At 38.8% G+C, this 23096-nt stretch overlaps 1 protein-coding gene across 1 annotated transcript in view; it reads left to right on the forward strand.

Annotated features, from left to right (window-relative positions):
* The window catches only part of CNGB3 (cyclic nucleotide gated channel beta 3), a 150338-nt gene extending 131788 nt beyond the window's left edge, over positions 1-18550 (forward strand). The window contains exons 16-18 of the mRNA XM_003125585.6: positions 14562-14708; positions 15452-15626; positions 18248-18550. Of these exons, the coding sequence (XP_003125633.3) occupies positions 14562-14708; positions 15452-15626; positions 18248-18508 (583 nt within the window). The 3' untranslated portion in view covers positions 18509-18550. The remainder of the gene's footprint in view (positions 1-14561; positions 14709-15451; positions 15627-18247) is intronic.

The following is a 23096-nucleotide window of genomic DNA, read 5'->3' on the forward strand; positions in this document are numbered from 1 at the left end:
AACTACTACTCTGTTCTGTGTATCTATAAGGTTTTTTTGTTTGGTTTGGTTTATTCATTTATTTTGTTTTTTTTTTTTTGTATTTCACCTATGAGTGAAAAGGTACAGTATCTTGAGTTGGAGTTCCTGTTATGATTCTGCAGGTTAAGAACCTGTCATAGTCTCCATGAGGATGCAGGTTCTATCCTAGGCCTTGCTCAGTGGGTTAAGGATCCAGTATTGCCCCAAGCTGCCACATGGGTTGCAGATGTGACTCAGATCCAGTGTTGCTATGGCCGTGGCATAGGCCTGCAATTGCAGCTCCGATTCAACCTCTTGCCCAGGAACTTCCATATGAAGTAGGTGTGGCTGTAAAAAGAAAAAAAGAAAAAGGAAATATACAGTATTTGTCTTTTTCTGCGGCTTATTTGACTTAACATAATATCTTCCAGGTCCATCCATATTGTCACAGATGGCAGGATTTCATCTTTTTTCGGCTAAGTGGTGAAACCACTAGGTGGCACTTCGGTGGGTGGGAGGCTCTAAGGAGTTTCAGTTCCTTGTCTTATCACAGAAAGGATTCAGTAAGTGGCAAAGTGATAGATAAGAAATATTATTAAAATAGGACCCTTGTGAGAAATACAAGTGGGCGAGAAAGGGAATGTGGCACCCAGAGAACTAGTGGGCTACAGTTTTACAATCAAAGGAAGAATGAGTGGGGAGGGGGAGGAGACCACCTTCTTCCTCATTCTTGAGTAGACATCAGTCTTCTATCATCAGCTCCTCTTCCAGGTTGAGCAGGGGAGTCTTCTTGTCCCTACATTGTCAAGCTGGGACTATCATTGTGCGATGGATATGAGCAAAATGGCGATGACGTACACTAAAATCATCTCAGTTTCAGTATGACATCACCTTTTTCTATATTTTTATTTTTAGTATATGCAGAGAATCACGTCCTAGGAATTTTAACCTACTAACCTCACTGAAAACTGGGTTTCATCCACCATTGTTTTCTTATTTGGGGGCATGTCTCATGCTTCAGTTGCATGGTTTTGTTGCTAAGCAAGGCTGCTCTCTTAAGTGATACAATACTTTTTTTCTACTTATAATCACCTAGTGGGTTTAACTGTTTAATCACCTACTTTGTCCCTTTACTCTGTCCCTATTCATAGTATTCCATTTTATGTATATAACACTTCTTTATTCTTTTACTGATGGACACAGGTTATTTCCATATCTTGGCTATTGTAATTAATGCTACAATGAACATAAGGGTGCATATATCTTTTCAAATTAGTGTTTCTGTATTCTTTGGATAAACATACAGAAATGAAATAGCTGGATCCTATGATGGTTCTATCCTTAATTTTTTGAGGAATCTCCATACTGTTTTCCATAGCAGACACAGGGAGTTTTTGGCACATGTTTTACCTCTGCCTAGACAGGCTGCCCACTCCTTTAACCTAATCTTAGCATCTTTCAGGACTTCCTTTATTCTCCACTGTAGGAACCTCCCTGGTCTCCTTGCTATATGCTCTGACTGGACCACATTCCTTTCTTTCAGAGCACTTACTTGAAATTATACCCTTGCTGATGGATTTATTTCTTCAGTGCCTTTCTTCCTTCCTCACTAAATCATAGGCATCCGGACCACTACATATGTCTGTGCCAGTCATGGCCTGATCAGCATGTCCAGAGAGGGGCTGGGAAAGCTGGAATGCAGCCTGAACTCCACTCCTGACCACGGGCCCCACTGTTGCAGTCCTTTTCATAAACAGATGCCTTTTATTTTTCAAAGGGGGGCATTTTTCTGGCCAAGCTTTGACTCTACATGATTCATTCACCAGAGAGGATGTATTTTTCCATTCTGCACAAAAACACAGGCCCTAGCAGATACCCCATTCGATCTGCACTTGATTTCCAGCCCTTAGGGCAGTGCCTGGCCTACTTAAGTACCTAATAGTTATTTAATAAATAAACAAACATAATTATCTTTCTACCTTTGCAAATGTACAGATACACATTCATTTTTGTCATAAATATGCATATTCAACCTTTGTGCCCTTTTTGTCCATTTATTATTAAGAATAGCTCTGCTATGTTTATTTTTATAAAATCATTTCACTTTTCTTTTAGTTCTTTGAAGTTTATTCCCCAAAGTGAAATAACTAGGTCAAAAGGCAGAAACATTTCTATAATTCTTAGAATGTATGAGCAGATGATTTGCTAGAAAAATTGAACCAATTTACTATATAACATGCAATGTATAACTATTTTTCCCTAGCATCAGTGATATTACCTCATTATTCTCATTGTTTTTGCATTTTAATAGGTTGTTTTAATTTGCATTTCTCTAAATAGTGCCTAGAAAATAACAGGTCCTCAATAAATATTTGCTAAATGAATTAACTTCCCCTGGGCTTATTTATTTTCATAAACACAGTCATTAACTTTCTGCATTTCTTTCTTTGTGCTACATCATTTTTCTATCATATATAACAAGTTATTGAGTAGAATTTAGATACTGATATATCCTTATATGTTTTAGACAATCTGGTTTTCATTTAACGTATTTAAGTTCTGACTTTTCGACAGCTGTATCAGTCAAATCACCCATTCTACATATTTAACAAATATTTACTCTATACCATTGTGAAAAGGCCAAATATTTTTAAAAGTAATTTTAAATCTCTTTGTTCTCTCCAAACAATGTTTGTCTAGTCCTCCTAAACACTCTGTTTTCAAAATGAGAGTACCAAGGTACACTTTTAGTTTTTTGGACTATTTTAATTACGTAATCTTATTCTTCATCAAAATAATTCTGTTATTCCTTCTCCTCCTACCCTGCCTTCCTTAAAAGACAAAGAGAGTAGTTATATTGGAAGTATGAGCAGGGGTAAGAAGATTGATTATTCTTGAAGGGTAAATTTTTCATTTACATTTTTTCTAGCTCAATCCTGTGACTACTACCTGTGGTAAAAATATTTATTTTCATTTGCAGCAACATGGGTGGACCTAGAGATTATCACACTGAGTGAAATAAATTAGGCAGAGAAAGACAAATACCATGTAATATCACTTACATGTGGAATCCAAAAAAAGTGACAAAAAAGAACCTCTTTGTAAAACAGAAACAAACTCACAGATTTCGAAACCAATTTTGTAGTTAGCATAGATGAAATCGTTGGGGGGAGGGAAGAATTGGGAGAGTGGGAATATATATACACACTGCTGTATAAAATGGATGATTAATGAGAACCTACTGACTAGCACCGAAAAATCTACACAATGGTTTTTAATAACCTATATGGGGAAAAGAATGGATATATTTATATTTATGACTGATTCACTTTGCCACATACCTGAAACTAATACAACATTGTAAAAAATGTGTATTTGCATTTTTACTACATTCTTTTACATGCAGTCTCTGAGATTGTGAGGCATCTTTTTGCTTAGATCAAAGAGCAGACTTTATCTAGTTTTACAATAGTTCTGTGAACAACTCTATTATCAGTACCATTATTTAAACATGTATTCAAATATTCTCAGGGCTCCTAATAAAGTGACTTTATCTGGTGACTCTAATTCAGCGAAAATCAAAGCTCTTTACCACCATTTGGAATAGCAGGGAGGGAGAAAAGAACCTGATTGTCAGACCTTGGCATAGCTTACCACAACCAGCCTAACCAGCTTCATCTTTTTTTCTAACATCCATGGGCAAATCTGTATCATCAGAACAATAACAATGAGTTCATTAGCAGCACTGGAGTTAGGGTGTAAAGAAAAGACTCCATGACTTAAAGTTAGCTGTGGTCTTGGATTTGAATTTCAACAATGAAACTCATTAATATTTTTGTTCTTAGTCATTTCACTGGATTCTGGTCCTTAGTTTCCATGTCAGTAAGTGTAGGTAAGAATTTCACCAGTTTGATGTGGTCCATAATATACGACATTGTCAGCTATTTTGAGTCCAAAGAACATTTAGTTAAGTTAGAATTTTGGTCTGTTTGAGACAGTATTTTTTTAGCCAGAGAGTATCATATATTCTCTGAGTACCTGAAGGGATATAAATGAGCAGGGCATGGAATAAAATGTACATGTTATTCTTTTTTTCCTCTCTCCTTCCTTAGAATTTTTGCCTAGATTCTTCATCGATCACTCACTCAACTCTGAAATCAAGACCTCCTAGGGGAAAGGGGGCTACCTGCTTTGTACCTGGGAAATCTGAACTCTAACTCATAAAAATCCATACATACAGATTTTCCTCAAACTGTTATTTTACCAAAAAAAAAAAAAAATCTAGGTTAACATGTGTTTGCCTTGCAGGAGTTTTATGAATATCAAAGTATCTACAAAGAGCAAGAAGCCTGGGCAGGGGTGACACTAGAACATCTTCTGATATTTGCTCACCCACAGAAATTTCGTTAGAATTTATTTTAAGTGAAGTGGTAAAAATTTTCAAGCAACAAAGTGTTTTCCAGTAACATTGAAAAGGATAAGAGAATATCTCAGAAAAAGTCTACACAGGTGACCTAACCTCCTGACTTCCAAATATAACCCGGTTGGAAATTTGCTTAATGAGAACAGATAGTTGAAGTCATAACCTCTTGCTTAGCATTGGATGTGATTGATACTCTCTATCAATAGTATTCACAGTTAGTTTTATTTCCACTATAGGAAATGATTCCACATGGAAAAAAAAAAAAGCTTTTAGACAAGAAACGTCTTTATTTTAGGAAGCATTCTCATTTTTTACAGTTAGCAAAGCATTAATCATTCTGAATTATGTTAATCTGTTGAAGAAGTATGTCTAGGTTTGCATCCCAACTCCACAACTTATGACATGTATGACTCTAGGCAAGTTACTCAACTGAAGTGTCATTTCTTCATCAATTAAAATGGAGAAATAATAATACACAATTACCTCATAAGATTGAAAAGCATTGTATGTATTAATATTAATAACTTAGAGGGGTTCCCATTGTGGCTCAGCAATAACGAACCCAATTAGTATCCGTGAGGATGTGGATTTGATCCCTGGCCTTGCTCAGTAGGTTGGGGCTCTGGCATTGCTGTGAGCTGTGGTATAGGTTGCAGATGCAGCTTCAATTCCAGGTTGCTGTGGCTGTGGCATAGGCCGGCAGCTGCAGCTCTGATTCGACCCCTAGCCTGGGAACCTCCATATACTGTGGGTGTGGCTCTAAAAAGGAAAATAAAAATACTTAGAAAAATATGTCTCATAATAAGCAGCCAAAATATTATCTAGTACTATTATTGTTACTAATGTCATTCTTTTAAATATTTGCAAGTCAACTAGACAACTCTTACTCATACTAATCCTACTCCTATTTTATAAGCAGTTTGAAGGCAGATTTTTTTCTTTTTGGCTGCACTCATGGCATATGGAAATTCCTGAGTCAGAGACTGAATTCAAGCTGCAGCTGTGACGTACACCACAGCGGCAGCAGTGCTGGATCTTTAACCTACTGTGCCAGGCCAGAGATTGAACCTGCACCACTGCAGAGAAAATGTCAGATCCTTAACTTGTCACAGCAGAAACTCCCAAGATTTTTTTTTATTGAAGTTTAGTTCATTTACAATATTTTGTTAGTTGCAGGTATACAGCAAAGTGATTCAGTTATACATATATTCTTTTTTTGGACTCTTTTCTATTGCAGTTTATTATAAGATATTAATATAGTTCCCTGTGCTATATAGTAAGTCCTTTTATCTCTTTTTTATATGGTAGTATTCGTCTATTAATCCCATACTCCCAATTCATCCCTCCCCATGCTTGTCCTTTGGTAACCACAAGTTTGTGTTCTATGTCTGTGAATCTGCTTTTGTTTTGCAAATAAGCTTATTTGCACTATTTTTAGATTCCACATATAAGTGATAGCATATAAAACTTGTCTTTCTCTATCTGACTTACTTCATTCAGTACAATAACCTCGAGGACCACCCATGTTGCTGCAAATGACATTATTTCATTCTTTTCTATGGCCAACATTCTATTATATATAAACCACATCTTCTTTACCTCTTCTGCTGCTGATGGACACTTGGGTTGCTTCCATGTCTTGGCTATTGTAAATACTGCCGCTATGAGTATTGGAGTACATGTATCTTTACAAATTAGAGCTTTTGACTTTTCCAGATATATGCCCAGGAGTGGGATTGGCGGATCATATGATAACTCCATTTTTCGCTTTTTTTAAAGGAATATGCATACTGTTTTCCACAATGGCTATACCAATTTACATTCCCACCAACAGTGTAGGAGGGTTCCCTTTTCATTTGAGGGCAGATGTTAGTCATCTTTTAAACCCCAGAATTTGGCATATTATCTAGGTCATTATGGAGTATGTTATTTCTACACACTCCTAATTTATCTCTAATTTCTTTTTTCTTTTTCTTTTCAATTTATGTAGTGATTTCCATAAGGAAATTGTGCATGATTGGCCTCCAAAACATAATGGTCTGCACAATCTCAAACTCATCCAAAAAACCATCAAAAGTCCAGCTGAGAAAGGTGAGGTTTAAGAATTATTTTTCTCTAGATATTCTAGGTACCATTGAAGACAAAGAGAGCTGAATTTCAGATATGCACTGCACTGGCCTCCACCCTATCTACAGAATTGCTGTTATGGAATTGGCCTTTAGAGTGACACACAGCCTTTACTGAGGACTACATCACAAACAGTCCTAGCAAATTTAGCTTTGCATCTATAATAAGAATATGAAGATATTATCCAACAATTACATAAGGGCCTCTCTACTAAAGCCTTTCAGGGAATACTTCTGTCTTAAATCTAAGAATTCATCAATTTTTATGAGATTTAAAGCCAAATTTGAAGCTCTCTTGGAGCAAAAACTATGTTTTTGTGTGAATCCCATTTTAGGTTTCTTTTTTTTTTTTTTGGTCATCTTTTTGTAGGGCTGCATCTGTGATGTATGGAACAGCCCAGGGGTTGAATCGGAGCTACAGCTGCCAGCCACAGCCACAACCACAGCCACATTGGATCTAAGCCTCATCTGCAACCTACACCACAGCTCATAGCAGTACTGGATCCTTAACCCACTGAGTGAGGCTAGGGATTAGAACCCACATCCTCATGGATACCAGTTGGGTTCATTACTGCTGAAACATTTTATGTCTCTGTTCTTGTTTTCCTATTGTTCTTCCATTCATTTTATGCTCTTTTTTTTTTTTCTTTTTGGCTGCACCCACAGCCTGTGTAAAGTCCAGGCTGGGGATCCAACCTGTACCACAATAGCAACCTAGGCTGCTGCAGTGACAACACTGGATCCTTAACCCTGTGCACCATCAGGGAACTCCCTAATTCAATGCTCTTTTGTACTCTACTTATCCCTGTGGGTGCTTTCTGGATAAACTAGCTCTGCTAAAAAGGGCTGTGCAGGTTCTGTTCTGCACAACTCCAGTTAGCTCCAGTCACATTATAGTCAGTGTATGCAGTGCACAATTTATGATGCCATATGTGGCAGCCCTGGAAAACAGCTGAGAATGAATAACTGACTAGGGACAATGAATAACTGAATATTCTTGCTCTTCCTGACATATACACACACATATATCTATGTATATGTAAATACATATACATTTACATATTTTACATATATGAAGATATTATATATGCATGTATTATATGTACATGTATATTATATACATACATATATAGCTACATGGTATATATATAAAATGTATGTATAAGTGTATATAAATACACTTATTAGTGTATGTGTGAGTGTATATAAATATTCCTGGCATTTACAGTGTTTTGCACATATGGGTCATCTCACACTAAATATACCTTCTCCCTCTGACGTTTATGATTTCATTCACTTATTCACCTTTGACGCACCAGTACTCTCATGGTTAACTTTTTGTGTCAACTTGACTAGGCTAAGGGTTGCGCAGCTGACAAAACATCATTTCTGTGTGTGTGGCTAGGGTGTTGGCGAGATTAGCGTTTGAATCAGTAGACTGAGTAAGGAAGATCACCCTCACCAGTGCAAATGGGATCATCCAACCCATGAGGACCTGGATGGAACAAAAAGGGGCATGAAGGGCAACTTCGCTCTCTCAGCTTGAGCAGACACATCCGTCTTCTCCTGCCCTCAGACATCAGCCATCAGTGCCCCTGGTATCTGGGCTTTCATACCCAGACCTGGACTTACACCAGAGGCTCCCCCAACTCCCCTTCTCAGGCCTCTGGACCCAGACTGAATTCCACCACCAGCTTTCCTGCGCCTCCAGCTTGCAGATGGCATACTATGGGACTTCTCAGACTCCTAACCACGCGAGCCAATTCCCATAATAAATTTCCTTTTTTATATATATCTGTATATGTCCTATTTTTTCTATTTCTCTGGAGAACCCTGAGTAATAAATATTATTATACTTATTGTTACTTTTTACAGTTACATACCACAAATTAGGGTTTCAAACTTCTCAGCCAGGAGTTGTGCCTAATAACCCCTTCATAGTTGAATATCAGGAATCTGTAAACACTTGTCTCTCCCTAAAGATAATAAGATACCTATAGTAGGTCCTAAAAGATGGTCTTGTTTCCTAAAAGAGATATTATGTATCTTGCTTAGAAATACACTTAATAAATGATAGAATTCAACTATACTTCAATTTAAAATTTTTAATTAAAAATTTAAAATAACAATTAATTACATGGTAGAGCTATCTGTTCCCAAAATCTATATTCTTTCCACAAAACTATACCATGCTTTAATATTTTTCCTTCTGCACTGCTTCACTTGCTGAATATATGATGTGCTTAATAAATACTTACATGATTGGCATGAAAATCAGATAGGTTTTCAGATTCAGAACAAACAGAGGTGGATCTAGAATTACAATCCACTCCTTTATTTCCTAGGCCACTGCTTTTTTCACAGTTTTTGTGACCTGGGGACAGTCAACATTAACCTCAGCTGTTTGTCCTCTGGCACATGCTTTTTCAGAAATTCTATGTGAGCTTGGGGATATTTAGGAATCTTCTTACTAAGCTATTTAGTGAGTGAAACTTTCCATTGGTGGATGCTGGAGAAGCATTTTGTGGACAGGAAGAGGAGAAAAAAAAGATGCTATTTTAAACGTTGCTGAGAGAGTTTTGGGCAAAATCCATCTGGCAGACAATTTCTTCCGTTCAAAACCTCATCAGGCACTCCAAACTTGTAACCTGTAGGCAAGTTTAATTAAAGCTTGAGAGATCTCAAAATAACCTGACATTTAAATATGTTATTTCTGTCCTGCTCTCATAGTCTGACACACAGAGAGATATTCTCAGGTCCAAATTAAGCTCCCCATTGCCATCACTCCTGTCTAACTACTGGAGGATTACACTGTGTCCAAGGCAACAGGGCTGTGAATGAAATAGTCTCGTCCAATCATTGTCCTTCAAATATTAACATCCATTTCATAGACAGATGGGTAGAAAGATAGAAGGTTGAATAAATCAGTGACTGAAGAGATTACTATGGATAAATAGTAGATGATAGATAGATAGATAGATAGATAATAGATAGATAAAAATAGATGTATGATAGAGTAAAATTCATTTCTCTTCCTTAAAAAAAAACAAAAGGTTAAGTCAGAGCTTATTTAAGGGAAAACTTCAAAAAAGGATTAAAAATTAAGTGGGAGGTTTTGCTATGGAGCAAGAAACAAATTTTAATGTGAAATCAAGCAAAATAAGTAGGCATTAACATGGTCAACATTTGTGGATTCCAAGTATATACCTTCTGCCTTAAGGAGTAAATCCATTCCAAAGTGGCCTGACTAGTCCTGGCCCCAAGTTTAATACGAAGTATGGGTAAGAAGTCCTGTTTGATGCTTTAAGGTGGCTTTGCAAGAGGCTTTTTTCCCTCTTTTTCTATTTTCTCTGTTTTTTGTTTTATTTTGTTTTGTCTTTTTAGGGCAGCACCTGCGGCACTTGGAGGTTCCCAGGCTAAGGTCCAATCGGAGCTGTAGCCTCCAGCCTACGCCAAAACCACAGCAATGCAAGATCTGAGCCGTGTCCGTGACCGACACCACAGCTCACAGCAAGGCCAGATCCTTAACCCCTGAGTGAGTCCAGGGATCGAACCACATCCTCATGGATGCTAGTTGGATTCATTAACCGCTGAGCCACAACAGAAACTCCCTACCTTCTCTGTTTTCATTGAGAATTTTATTTTTTACATGGTTCCACTTTCCCTCTTATCTTAGCATATCAATTATAATTCTTTTCCAAAAAATTCATGTTAACACTATGCCACTTCACATGTAGTACAGGAACCTTATAACATTCTTTTAAAAGTAGTTCTGTTTATGTCAAAATCACTCAGATTTTGGTTTACTGAGGAAAATCTTTGTCCCTCCACTTTTGAAGGATAATTTCACTATACCTAGCATTCTAGGCGGTTGATTTTCTTTCAACACATATTTCACTCCACTCTCTTCTTGCATGGTTTCTGATGAAAAGTCTACTATAATTCTTATCCTTATTCTCTTATAGGTAAGGTTTTTCCCTCTCTAGTTCCTCTCAAGATTTTGTCTTTGGTTTATTACTGTTTGAATATATTATGCCTAGGAATAGATGTTTATTCAGCTTGGTATTCTCTGTGCTTCCTGGACATATGGTTTGTTGTCTGTAATTAATTTGGAAAAGTATTTGGCCATTATTATTTCAAATATTTCTTCTAGTGTTAGAGAATGGTAAATGCTTACGTATATATCTCATATATATGTATATACCTTATGAATATGTCCCACAGAATTTGATGTTCTGTTCTGGTTGGGTTTTGGTTTTTTGGTTTTTTTCTCTTTGCATCTCAGTTTGAGAACTTTCTCCTGACCTTTCTTCAAACTCATCTATTCTTTTCTTGGCCATGCCCATTATATTGATGACCCCATCGAAGCCAGTATTAATTTCCATTACAGCATTTTTGATTCCTAACATTTCCTTTGGAATTTGCCTTAGAATTTCTCTCTCTCTGCTTACATTAGTCATCTGCTTTTTCATGGTGCCTACTTTTTCCAACATAGCCTTTCACATACTAATCATAGTTATTTTAAATTCTCTGTCTGATAATTCCAACACCTGTGTCATATCTCAGTCTTGTTCTAATGCTTTCTTTGGCTCTTTAAACTATATTTTCCTTGTTTTTTAGTGTGCTTTGTAATTTTTGTTGAAAGCTGTACATGAGGTAATGGGTGGTAGGACCTGAGGTAAAGAGGTCATTAGAATGAGGTTCGATGTTAATCTGGCTAGGAGTTGGGCTATGCTTAATGTCTGCTGCAGCTGTAGGTGGTAGAGCTTCTAAATGTCTCTAGTGCCCTTGTTTCTATTTCTTTGGCTTTCCCTAAGTACTCCTCTTCAGAGAAAGTCTGCATTTTGCAGCTAGGGTCCACTGTTATTATATAGAAGCCCCACTGGCATGGTGCTCAGGTATGAGGGAGAACTCTAACCTAGTGATTAAATCTGAATCTTTCAATGGATCTGTGTCCCTGGGGTGTGACCTTCACAAGTGTTTCTCACCCCCTTAGTGAAGGCAGATAGGCTAGAGGTGCCTGGGGTGAGAAAAGTGGATCTCCTCCAGGTGGGATAAGGCTCTGGTAATCTTTTTCCCTCCATAGTAGGCCTTTATAATGGAGAACAAATAAGCGCTGAGTGTATTTTACAATTATTAATCATCCCCTTCTATTGCCAGAGTCACAAGATCTTTCTTGGCTTTCATTTACTTATTTTGCCTTTTTTTTTTTTTTTTTTTTTTGCCTTTTCTAGGGCCACTCTCATGGCATATGGAGGTTCCCAGGCTAGGGGTCGAATCGGAGTTATGGCCACCAGCCTATGCCAGAGCCACAGCAACATGGGATCTGAGCTGCATCTGCAACCTACACCACAGCTCACAGCAACACCGGATCCTTAACACACTGAGCAAGGCCAGGGATCAAACCCGCAACCTCATGGTCCCTCAGATTCATTAACCACTGAGCCACAACGGGAACTCCATCTTGGCTTTTAATCATGAGAAACTGCTGAAATGTTTCTTGAGGAAAACCCACATAAGTATCAGCTTCCCCGTAATTGTGCCCCCCACCCCCCCAGAGCTTTTCACTCTCTCAATAGGTCACTCTCAACCTACAACAATTTGTCAACATTATCATCTAAGTGTTCCTACGAGTTATTGCTCCAAGGGCTTCTACTCCAGGTAAGAGGGTCTGGCCACAGCATTCTGGATTCACCTGACTCTCCAGATTGGGGCAGGAGTTGACCCTGCACCCTCAGTTCTCTGACAGGTCCAAAAAAAGTCATTGGTTTTCAGTTTGATCAACATTTTTCATGTTGTAAGGACAGGAGACACGAAGGCTCTTTACAAGTCAGAGTTGAAACCCTGTGTTGGTTTTCTAATGATTAACAGCCAGTCAAAATGTTCCTTTTCTGCAACAACAGCTGAAGAAATACACATGGTCTGATATCAATCTTCAGGCATGGGGCCCATGCAGATTCTCACACCTCATTGCCCCCAAAGGCAGGGCTGTGAAAGCATAAATATTCCTATTGCCAGAATGCTTTCTCTGTCCTTTCCATCTCTGAAGATTGTTTCTATAATGTGAGACTTCTTTCCAAATGATCGACTCCAAGAGATTGCATCTCTTGTGTTACCATCTCACTGAAGAGCCTGTAGTGGTTTGTTTGTTTGTTTTTTAACATTTGAAATGTTTTGTTTTTTGGTTTTTTGGTTTTGTTTTTTTTTTTTTGTCTTGATTTCAAAGGCCAACCCTTATTTTCTAGACTATTATTGAATGATAGATGTTATATTCATTTGTTTTATTCACCCAAGTGTTCATTTCTTTCATAACTATTTGTTGGTCACTTCCAAACAAAATGCCCCAGCTCTGTCCCTGAGATATAAAGCCCAGAATTCACTGACATTCCAAGAGGAGAGTTGTCTGGGAATGACTTTACTACAGAGCAATATATGATATTGAGGAACAATTTTATCTGGGAGTTAAGTATGGGAAGAGATTGGAATTCATCTCATGTAACCAGAGTATCATCAAGGTGTTTTTGTTTTGCTTTGTTTTGTTTTGGCCACCCCAGGGCATAAGGAGTTCCTGGGCCAGGGATCAGATCTGCCATTGTAACCTCTGTGGCAATGCCTGATTCTTTAACCTGCTAGGCTGAGCCAGGAATTGAACTTGTGTCCTGGTGCTCCAGAGATGCCACCTATCCTGATGCTCCACAGCAGGAACTCCTGAGTATTGTTAAGATTAGATGTCAGAGCTTTATCTGACAGAGTCCAAGAGTCCAGGCCAAAAACAGAAGTACACTAAAGTGAGGTAACTAAGGAGACTTTATTAAAGGAATTATTGACAGAAGTCAATAGAAGGAAATTAGAAGGGAAATCTAAAACTACCAACAAGGGAGTTCCCATTGTGGCTCAGCAGGTTAAGAACACGACTAGTATCCATGAGGATGCGGTTTTGATCCCTGATCTCGCTCAGTGGGTTAAGGATCTGGCGTCGCCTGGAGCTATGGCATAAGTCACAGATGCAGCTCAGATCGTTGCTGTGCCTGTGGCATAGGTCAGCAGCCGTAACTCTGATTCGACCCCTAACCTGGAAACTTCCATATGCCCCAGGTGCAGCCCTAAAAAGACCAAAAAATAAAAAAAAAAATAAATAAAACTATCCAACAAGAGATGGTGATACATTTGAAGCTACAATGGAGCTATTACCACCTCTAGGCCTAAAGGGGACCAGGGCAGGCTTGTTACCAGAACTCAGACAGAAACTGTGGGAATTATACTTCTAGGAGATGACCATGTGTCAGGAGCTGTGGATTTTGGTAGGAACTCTAACCATTGCTAATGCCTGGCAGGGAAAGAATGGGGGAATAAATACTCCAATACTACTCTCTTCCTGTTTTTCCATTTCCTACTGGTATTTCCCACTGGCCGAACCCAAATGAAAGTCAGAGAGCAAGAGCACAGAGGCAGCTTCCTGGGGTGCAAAGAAGATGGGACAGGATGAAAAACGAGTCTGGGAGTTCCCACTGTGGTACAGGGGGTTAGGAATCTGACCGCAGTAGCTTGGACCAATGCAGAGGTGTGGATTTGATCCCTGGCCCAGCAGAGTGTGTTAAAGAATTCGGCACTGGTGCAGCTGTAGCCAGGCCAGGGATTCAATCCCTGGCCCAGGAATTTCCATATGCTGTGAGTGTGGCCCTTAAAAAAAAAAAAGAAAAGTGAGTCCAGAAGAACAAATGGAGGATACCCAGTCTGCACTTCTAGACTCTGGGATAAAGACTTCCCAGCGTTCTGATAGCTACAGGCCTTTGATTTGTGAAGAGAGTTAGATGCAAAACATGTTGAAAACCGTTGCCACTTCTATCACCACCACACCTTGACTGTTTCCACACAATCATTCAAACTCTCACCTCCAGGGAATGAGCTGAAGCAGTATAAATGGTTATAATATTCGCTATGTATTTTTTTTAGAAAGTTGTGGTGGAGGAAGAGTGAAATTGTTGGCAAAGATTTGCTTTTTTCTCTTACAGCCTTTTAGCAGCCAGAGGAGGAAACCGTAGAACTGCCAACGTGGTGGCCCATGGCTTTGCTAATCTTTTAACTCTGGACAAAAAGACCCTACAAGAAATTCTAGTACATTATCCAGATTCTGAAAAACTCCTCATGAAGAAAGCCAGGTACCCTTCAAAACCCCATTAGAGGAGTTCCCACTGTGGTGCAATGGGATTGGTGGTGTCTCTGCAGTGCTGGGACACAGGTTCAATCCCTGGCTTAGCCCAGTTCATTATGGATCCAGCGTTGCTGCAGCTACAGCATAGGTCACTATAGCACTTGTGTCTGATCCCTGGCTCAGGAACTCCATATGCCACAGGGTGGCCAAAAAAGTAAAAAAAATAAAATAAAAATAAAAATAAAACTCCATTAGGGAGTTCCCATGGTGGTGCAGCACTAATGGACCAGACTAGTATCTATGAGGACGTGGGTTCCATTCCTGGCCTTGCTAAGTGGGTCAAGGATCCACCATTGCCATGAGCTGTGGTGTAAGTTGCAGATGGGTTCAAATCCCACATTGCTGTGGCTATGGTGTAGGCCAGCACCTACAGCTCTGATTTGACCCCTAGCCTGGAAACTTCCATATGCCATGGGTGTGGCCTTAAAAAAGACAAAAAATAAAGAAAAGGAAAAAAAAAAAAGACACCCATTAGAAAGAAGATGGTTTTACTTTGTAAAAATCTAAGGCAAAAACTATGTAATGATGGTTGCAGTCAACTTTCTCCATGAGATACACTTAGAAAACCACTGTTTATGCAGTTAAACATTGAAAACCTCACAGATTAGGAGAAATGATAGTATTTTTGGTTAAGTGTTTCTAGAACTCTCACAGTGCTATCCAAAAATGTCTTTTCTTTCCTGTCCACAGAGTGCTTCTAAAGAAGAAGGCTCCAGGCCCAGGTGTAACCCCACCAAATAAAGGACTTGCCTTTCTCTTCCCACCAAAACAAGAGACACCCAAAATGTTTAAAGCTCTCCTGGGAGGTTCAGGAAAAGCTGGTCTCGCAAGACTACTCACCTTGAAGAGAGAACAAACCATTCAGGTAATAAAATACAGTGAAAGGAGGTCTGTAACAGAGAACACTGGGCTAAATACACCCAGACAAGCGTCCTACTTTAGTTCCATTTCAAACACTAGCAAACTGTGGATTCATCTAATGCAAATGATTACTACTTTATATGTAGCACTTATTATTATTCTAACTGTATGTCTGTATATCATCCCATTTAATCTTCATGGGTTTATTATGGATAGTTTGGGGGGTTTTTGTTTTGTTTGGCCACACCCATGGCATATGGAAGTTACCATGGATTGAATCCAAGCAGCAGTTATGACAGACACCACGGTTGTGGCAATGCCAAATACTTAACCTGGTGTTCCTCAGAAGGAACTCCTATTATGGATAGTTTTAACATATATATGCATAAATACAGTTGACCCTTGTTGTTTATGGATTCTGTATTTGTGAATCTGCCTACTCACTAAAATGTGTTTGTAACCTCAAAATCAATACTTACAGTGTTTTTGTGGTCATTCACAGATATACATGTGCACAGCAGTGAAAAATTTAAGTTGCTGGAGGCACATATTCCCAGCCAAGGTTGCACAAGGAGACACTCTGCCTTCTTGTTTCAACTCTCACGCTGTAAACAAGTGACCTTTTCACGGTCTACTTATGGACATGTTTTTGCATTTTTGTGTCTCTTCCTCTGCTGTTAAAAATGGCCCCCAAGCATAGTGCACTGTCTACTGTTTGTAAGTGCAAAAATGCTCTGATGTGCCTTACGGAGAAATACATGTGTTAGATTAAGTTTCATTCAGGCATAAGTTAACAGCGCTGATGGCTGTGTGTTCAATGTAATGAGTAAACAATGTGTACTAAATAAAATGTCTCTAAACAGAAATCCACACAAAACAAGATTATGTACTAATTGATTAACAAAAATGTTATAGCCAGAGGCTCGCAGGAACTTAAACCTACATTACCCCTAGGAGCGATTAGTTCAGGCTTTGCTAATTCAGTGTTTGTGGCAGTTTTATAGACCAAAACTATGATGAATAATGTGGATCAACTGTATACGTATAAACACACATGCATTTTTAAAAACATACATTTTCACTAATTATTAATTAGTGAAACTGATTCATTCACTAACAATTACTACCACTAATGTTTAAAGCCAGAAATAATCTCATAGATTGCATCCAAGCCTTCATGATACAGATGAGAGGAAAGAAACTGAGCTCCAGATCAATTGATTTGGATAAGATCACAATCAATGACAGAGCAAAAGCTGTTACTTGCATATTCAGACTTCCAGGTCCACACCAAGCTATCTCCCAATTCCTAGAAATGTCAAAAAATTCAAATGTTACTGGTTTTCTCTTTTTTCCATATATATTTGATTTTCCGGATAAGCCTTTGAGGGCAGGTACTGAAAAGCAGAACAGGGAATTCTGATTTTCTGAATCTGGTCATTTTGTGATCTCTGAAACTGTAAGAAATGGCTGTGCATCTTTCAGAAAATTGGTAAAGCAAATATTATATAGTCAGTCACACTTAAGAGACTAAAACTTGCCTCTTCCATTTCTACACACAGCATTGCAATGAAAATCAGTGTATACCAAATGCCTCATTTAATTAGCATCAAAATAATAATTTGTGTAAAAGACTTATGGGAGTTAAGAAATATGGAAATCAGTGTGTTAAGATTCTCAACTTTGTATGTGCACATTCATATCCTGTACAAGCCTCTCTCAAACTGATCCCAGGCATCACCAATAAAGAACATAGCACTTTTTTGCTAATTTTATTATGAAATTTCTGCAGATGACACTAAATACAATAGGTCCTAAAACTATATCAAACACCCGTGGGACAAATGGAGGAAACTGTACTGGGAAAGAGATTTGAATTATCTCCCTGAGGTTTTCCCATGAGCTTATGCAGGAAGAAAACCATAGTTTCTATAGTATTTTTATGGTATTTAGTTAATATTTTTATTAAAAAGTAAATATTTAAAATTTCATGTTTATAAAATAAATAAGTAAATATTTAAAAAGCAAAGAGTCCTTAGCACTAAGTCGATTAATTCAGAGACCACGAGGGCCAATAGGAAGCGAACTCCTGGGCAGGGACAAAAATGCAATGCAGACTAAGACCATAATTCAAATGTGACAGCTTAGCCCCCTTCTCTAGCACCTCAGAAATCTTAGTCATGGAGTTCCCATCGTGGCACAGTGGTTCCTAGTTCCTGACTAGGATCCATGAGGTTGCAGGTTTGATCCCCTGGCCTTGCTCAGTGGGTTGAGGATCCAGCATTGCCATGAGCTGTGGTGTGGGTTGCAGACGCAGCTCTGATCCTGTGTTGCTGTGGCTCTGGTGTAGGCTGGCAGCAACAGCTCTGATTCAACCCCTAGCCTGGGAACCTCCGTGTGCCGCAGGAGCGGTCCTAGAAAACACACACAAAAAAAAAAAAAAAAAAGAAAAGAAAAAGAAAACTTAGTCAAATGATCATCGAAAGCAGACATGATTCTCATTAACTTAATTCAGACAGTCTTTGTATTGGTGGTGTTCCTTAGCTGTTACATATTAATCAAAAGTCTCCAATGCCCTTGACTGTGATTTCAATACCCATTCTCTTCAACAACTGTTTCTTCTAGAAAAAAAGTGAAAACTCCGATGGAGAAGAGGATAAAGGAAAAGAAGACGAAGATAAAGGAAGAGAGCCAGCAGAGAAACCACAGGACACATCCAAATGTCAAACAAATTCTATCGCAGCAGAGGAAACACCCCAGTCAGTTAGAAGGGCAGTTTTACCCAGAGGAACTTCTCATCAGTCACTCATCATCAGCATGGCTCCTTCTGTAGAGGCTGGGGAAGAAGTTCTGACGATTGAGGTCAAAGAAAAAGCTAAGCAATGAATGTTTGATTATCTTTAGGTATAATCTACCTGGTTCCCAAAGAGATTGTAGGCTGGATGGGAGCTTAAATTAATGAGAGGAAAAGACTTTGCCAAGACCCATGAGAAACCGTAGGCAAATCCCTAGCTTAGTTTCCAGGACTTACCCAAGAGTGTGATCTTATGCAGTGGCAATAAGAAGATTATTAAAAAAGCATCCCTATTCTCTACTGTCATTAGCTTTTTTCATTTGGCATTTCTCCTAATTGTATGTAGAAGGTTATTTTTCTTCCGTTGTTTCTTGATGTTTCTTCCCTCCATTTTGATTAGCTTGGTCTTGGCTCTGAAAGGATGTGCTGGAGAAGGGGCCTGAGCTGTCACATTTGAATTATGGTCTTAGTCTGCACTGAATTTTTGTCCCTGCCCAGGAATTCACTTCCTGTTGGCCCTCTTGGTCTCTGAATTATTTAACTTAGTGCTAAGGACTCTTTGCTTTTTAAATATTTACTTATTTATTTTCTAAACATGAAATTTTAAGTAACTTTAAATAACTTTTTCTCTCTGCGTGTGTGTGTGTGTGTGTGTGTGTGTGTGAGCGTGTGTGTGAAAGTCTTGCATTGCACTTTTAGTCTTGGCTAAATGCTCTATGTGTATGAATATTACCTCTTACTTGGGTTCTAGGAGTTTTAATAAAATGTCAAAAGTCAGGTGATTTCCATTCAAGAGAGACTGATGAGTCAGTCAATTATCAAATCAACCCAGCAGCTGGGACTAAAGGAAAGCAGAGATAATGAGCCTAGGAATGTGAAATCTGACTTGCAGAGGAGTCCTCTGAAGGGTGCTGTCGGTCAGCAGTACTAACAAATGGGAGCAAAATCACATGGCAACAACATGTTGGAAAAACTGTACCCTTTGCTAAAGAAACAAACTTTAATATTTTCCCTCATATCAACATAAAAGGATCATCTGGCTCAATAAACAGGAGTCAGATTGTCCCCATCTTCATGTAGGCTAAAGTGACATTTCTTGGAAAATTTTTCATCTGTAGGAAAAAATGATGAGGTTAGGAGGGCAGACTGTACACGTCAAATTGACATATCCCTACACTTTGCGGAACCTACATGTACAGCTGTTTACAAAATCTCCAAGTTAATTAAGTGCGCTTTAGGAAGTTGTCCTCATGAATCAGCTTGCATTAGCATAATTACCAAAGTCTCATGCTGTGAGGAGGCTAAAAAAGCCAGTCTGATGTCGGAAGTAATAATACAAATAGAATTCCATTCTAAAAAATGCCATTAGTGTATAACATTAAGTTCTGTATAATAAGGCTATTTTCAAGTCCCAGAAGATGGTCACTGTAACAGCACTTTGCTGAGAAGGCTTTAACAAATTATATTAGCCAAAAGGTCTACAACATAGATACACTCAGCAAACCATGTATAAATTGATCACTATAATAAAATTTATCATTTGGAACTCACTGTTTTTTAAATATAATATTCAAGTGTCACAGAAACATGACAAGTTTTACAAAAGGTTGCTTGGTGTTTTCCAGGATTTAAGGGAATGGAGAGAAAGTGTTAAATAATGCTTACTTGGAGTTCTCATCATGGCTCAGCAGTAATGAACACAACTAGCATTCATGAGGACTCAGGTTCGATCCCTGGCCTTGCTCATTGGGTTAAGGATCCAGGGTGGCCTTGAGCTGTGCTGCAGGTCATAGATGTGGCTCGGATCCTATGTTGCTGTGGCTGTGGTGTAGGCTGGCGGCTGTAGCTCTGATTCGACCCTTAGCCTGGGAACTTCCATATGCCACAGGTGTGCCCCCCCAAAAAAAATTTGTGTTTACTTGATAATGGGAGTTTTTGTGTAGAAAGAGTGATTAGAAAAGCCAAAAAGAAAAAAGTAAAAATAGAGCCTGAAAAATGTCTGAGAATAGGCAAAAAGACAAAGGAAGAAATCCTGAAGTTGTGAACTATATGTTCTCCCCTCACATCCTATAAGGAAATAAAACATAACTCCATTGCAATGCTCTTTACCTGTCACTGCTTTCCCCTCCCAAAGTATCCTTTTTTAGATATCTTCATTTTTCCATTCTCTTAGACTAAAATCTTAAGAATAATCAGTACGTCTTCCATTAGTGTCACCAAATCCTTTTTCTTTCTTAAGTCTGTCCTTTCTTTTTCAATTCCAATGCTAATACCTCAGTACATATTTTCTGTTTGATTCAAATAAATATTCACTTTTTACCAGCTATTGGCTACAACCACTTGTCTTTCTCAATCCTTTTGCCATGGGTAAAGTCAGATCTTTCTAAAATACAACTATCTTAGTCCATTCAGACCACTATGACAAAGATACTACAGACTGGGTAGCTTATAAACGCCAGAAATGTATTTCTCAAGGTTTTGAGATTGGAAAATCCAAGGCCATGGCCCAGCATGGTAAGGGGAGGACCCTCTCCACCCCAGTTTACAGTAGGCGCCTTCTTACTGTGTCCTCACATGGAGGAATCCCTCTGGAGCCTTTTTTTTGGGGGGGGGGGTTGGGGTTTTTTGCACCCACAACATATGGAAGTTCCCGGGCCAGGGGTTGAATTGGAGCCGTAGCTGCAACCTGAACCATAGCTATGAGAATGCTGGATCCTTAACGCACTGCACTGGGCCAGGAATCAAGCCCTTGCCTTAGCAGCAACTCAAGCCACTGCAGAGACAATGCTGGATCCTTAACCCCCTGTGCCAGGGCAGGAACCCCAGAAGCCTCTTTTATAAAGGCACTGATCCTATTTGTGAGGACAGAACACCTCCCAAAGCACCTCCTAAGGCCCTACCTCCTAATACTGTCATCTTCGGTGCTGGAATTTTAATACATAAGTTTTCTGGGGGAAAGGGTGGTAGAGGGGAGGCACACTAACTTTCAAACAAAAGCAACCACTTTCGACCATGTTACTTCTTTGCTCAGGGAATTACTAGTCCCTCCTACTAATTAAACCTTATTTATACAAATTTAATTACCACTATCCCAACTCTACCCTCCACTGAAGCTAGTCTTTTGCTTTTTCTAGAACCACTCCTACCTTTCTTTCTCTGGCATTTGTCCATGTCGTTAACATAGCATGAAGCATTGTCTCTGCTCCACCACTTACTTCTTTCCTAGACTTTCACATCTCTCCCACTGCATCTAAAAATATCAATCCATGGATTTCCCTTGTGGCACATGGAATTGAGGTTCTGGGATTGTCACTGCAGCAGCTCAGATACCTGCTGTGGCGCAAGTTCAATCCCTGATCCAGGAAGTTCTGCATGCCACAGGCATGGCCAAAAAAAAAGCAAAAATCAACCCATGATGGTTCTAATTTCAAGGGATTATCTTTTGCACTTTCAGGATGTACCACAGAGTACAGCATTCCATTGTTCTCTAACTTCTGATTAGTTTTAAATGATAATAAGGCAAAGATTTGGATAAGACAGAAACCCCAGTTTTTCTTAAAGGAGAGAAGGCATTAATTGTCAAATCATGGAAGCAAAATAAATAAGAAAGCAACCTAGAAAAGGTTGTGATTTCACTTGTGCTCAAATAAATATATATGGAAACAAAAATGGAATACCACTTTATACCCATCAGGTTGGAAAATATTTGAAAGTGGACAGTGATACCCAGTGCTGACAAGCATGTAAATTGGAGTTACTATTCTGGCAGTACTACTTCAGATACATATCCCAGAAAGTCCTCAAGCAGCTCTGTAAAAGAAAATGCAAGAGGAAATGCATGGTCTGTAGTACAAAGGAGCTGAAGGCAACTGGGGTGTGTGCACTAGGAGAATGGGTTTAAAAATAATGGTGTGTGGAGTATCGATGTGTTTTTAAAATTAAATTCTATTTATCATTTGAAGTAATGAATTAGATTTACACATAAAAACATGGGTAGATCTCTTTTTAAAACTAGTGTGGATTTTTTTTTAAGTAAGAAAAAAGAATGAGGAGTTCTCTAGTGGCTCAGCAAGTTAAGGATCCAGTGTTGTCATTGCTGTGGCTCAGGTTTGGTTCCCTGGCCCAGGAACTTCCACATCCCATGGTTCTGACCAAATAATAATAATAATAATAATATATGCATGGTATCACTAAAGGTCTCATTCTATATTTATTCATTTTTTATTTATATTTTTGGCCATGCCTACAGCATGCAGAAATTCCTGGGTCAGGGAATAGAACCTGCGCCACAGCAGAAACTGAGCCACTGCAATGACACGTGGGGTCATTAACCCACTGGGGTTACACCATGGAGAACATTATACATGTATATTTTTATAAATCCTATCTGATCAAGACTATCAGGGACAAATCCGTAGGCCAACAAAACTGAGCTTATTAACTTGCTTCAGCAAGAAAGACCATTCACCAGAGGAAACATGGATTTCTCACCAAGCGCAGGTTATGATAGGATCTTAGGGAAAGGTAGAGGTTAGGTAGAGGTTAAATGAAAGTCATGCTTCCAGAAGCTCAAATTAAAGCAAGATCGTATGTAAAGGAGATAACATCAGTCATGGGCCAAAAAGCAGACTCAGGGTCCTGTTCCTTGGAAACTACTCAGTTAAAATAGACATAGAGGGC

Source organism: Sus scrofa, chromosome 4 (genome assembly GCF_000003025.6).
Source record: "Sus scrofa isolate TJ Tabasco breed Duroc chromosome 4, Sscrofa11.1, whole genome shotgun sequence".
In the NCBI taxonomy this organism is placed as follows: Eukaryota; Metazoa; Chordata; class Mammalia; order Artiodactyla; family Suidae; genus Sus; species Sus scrofa.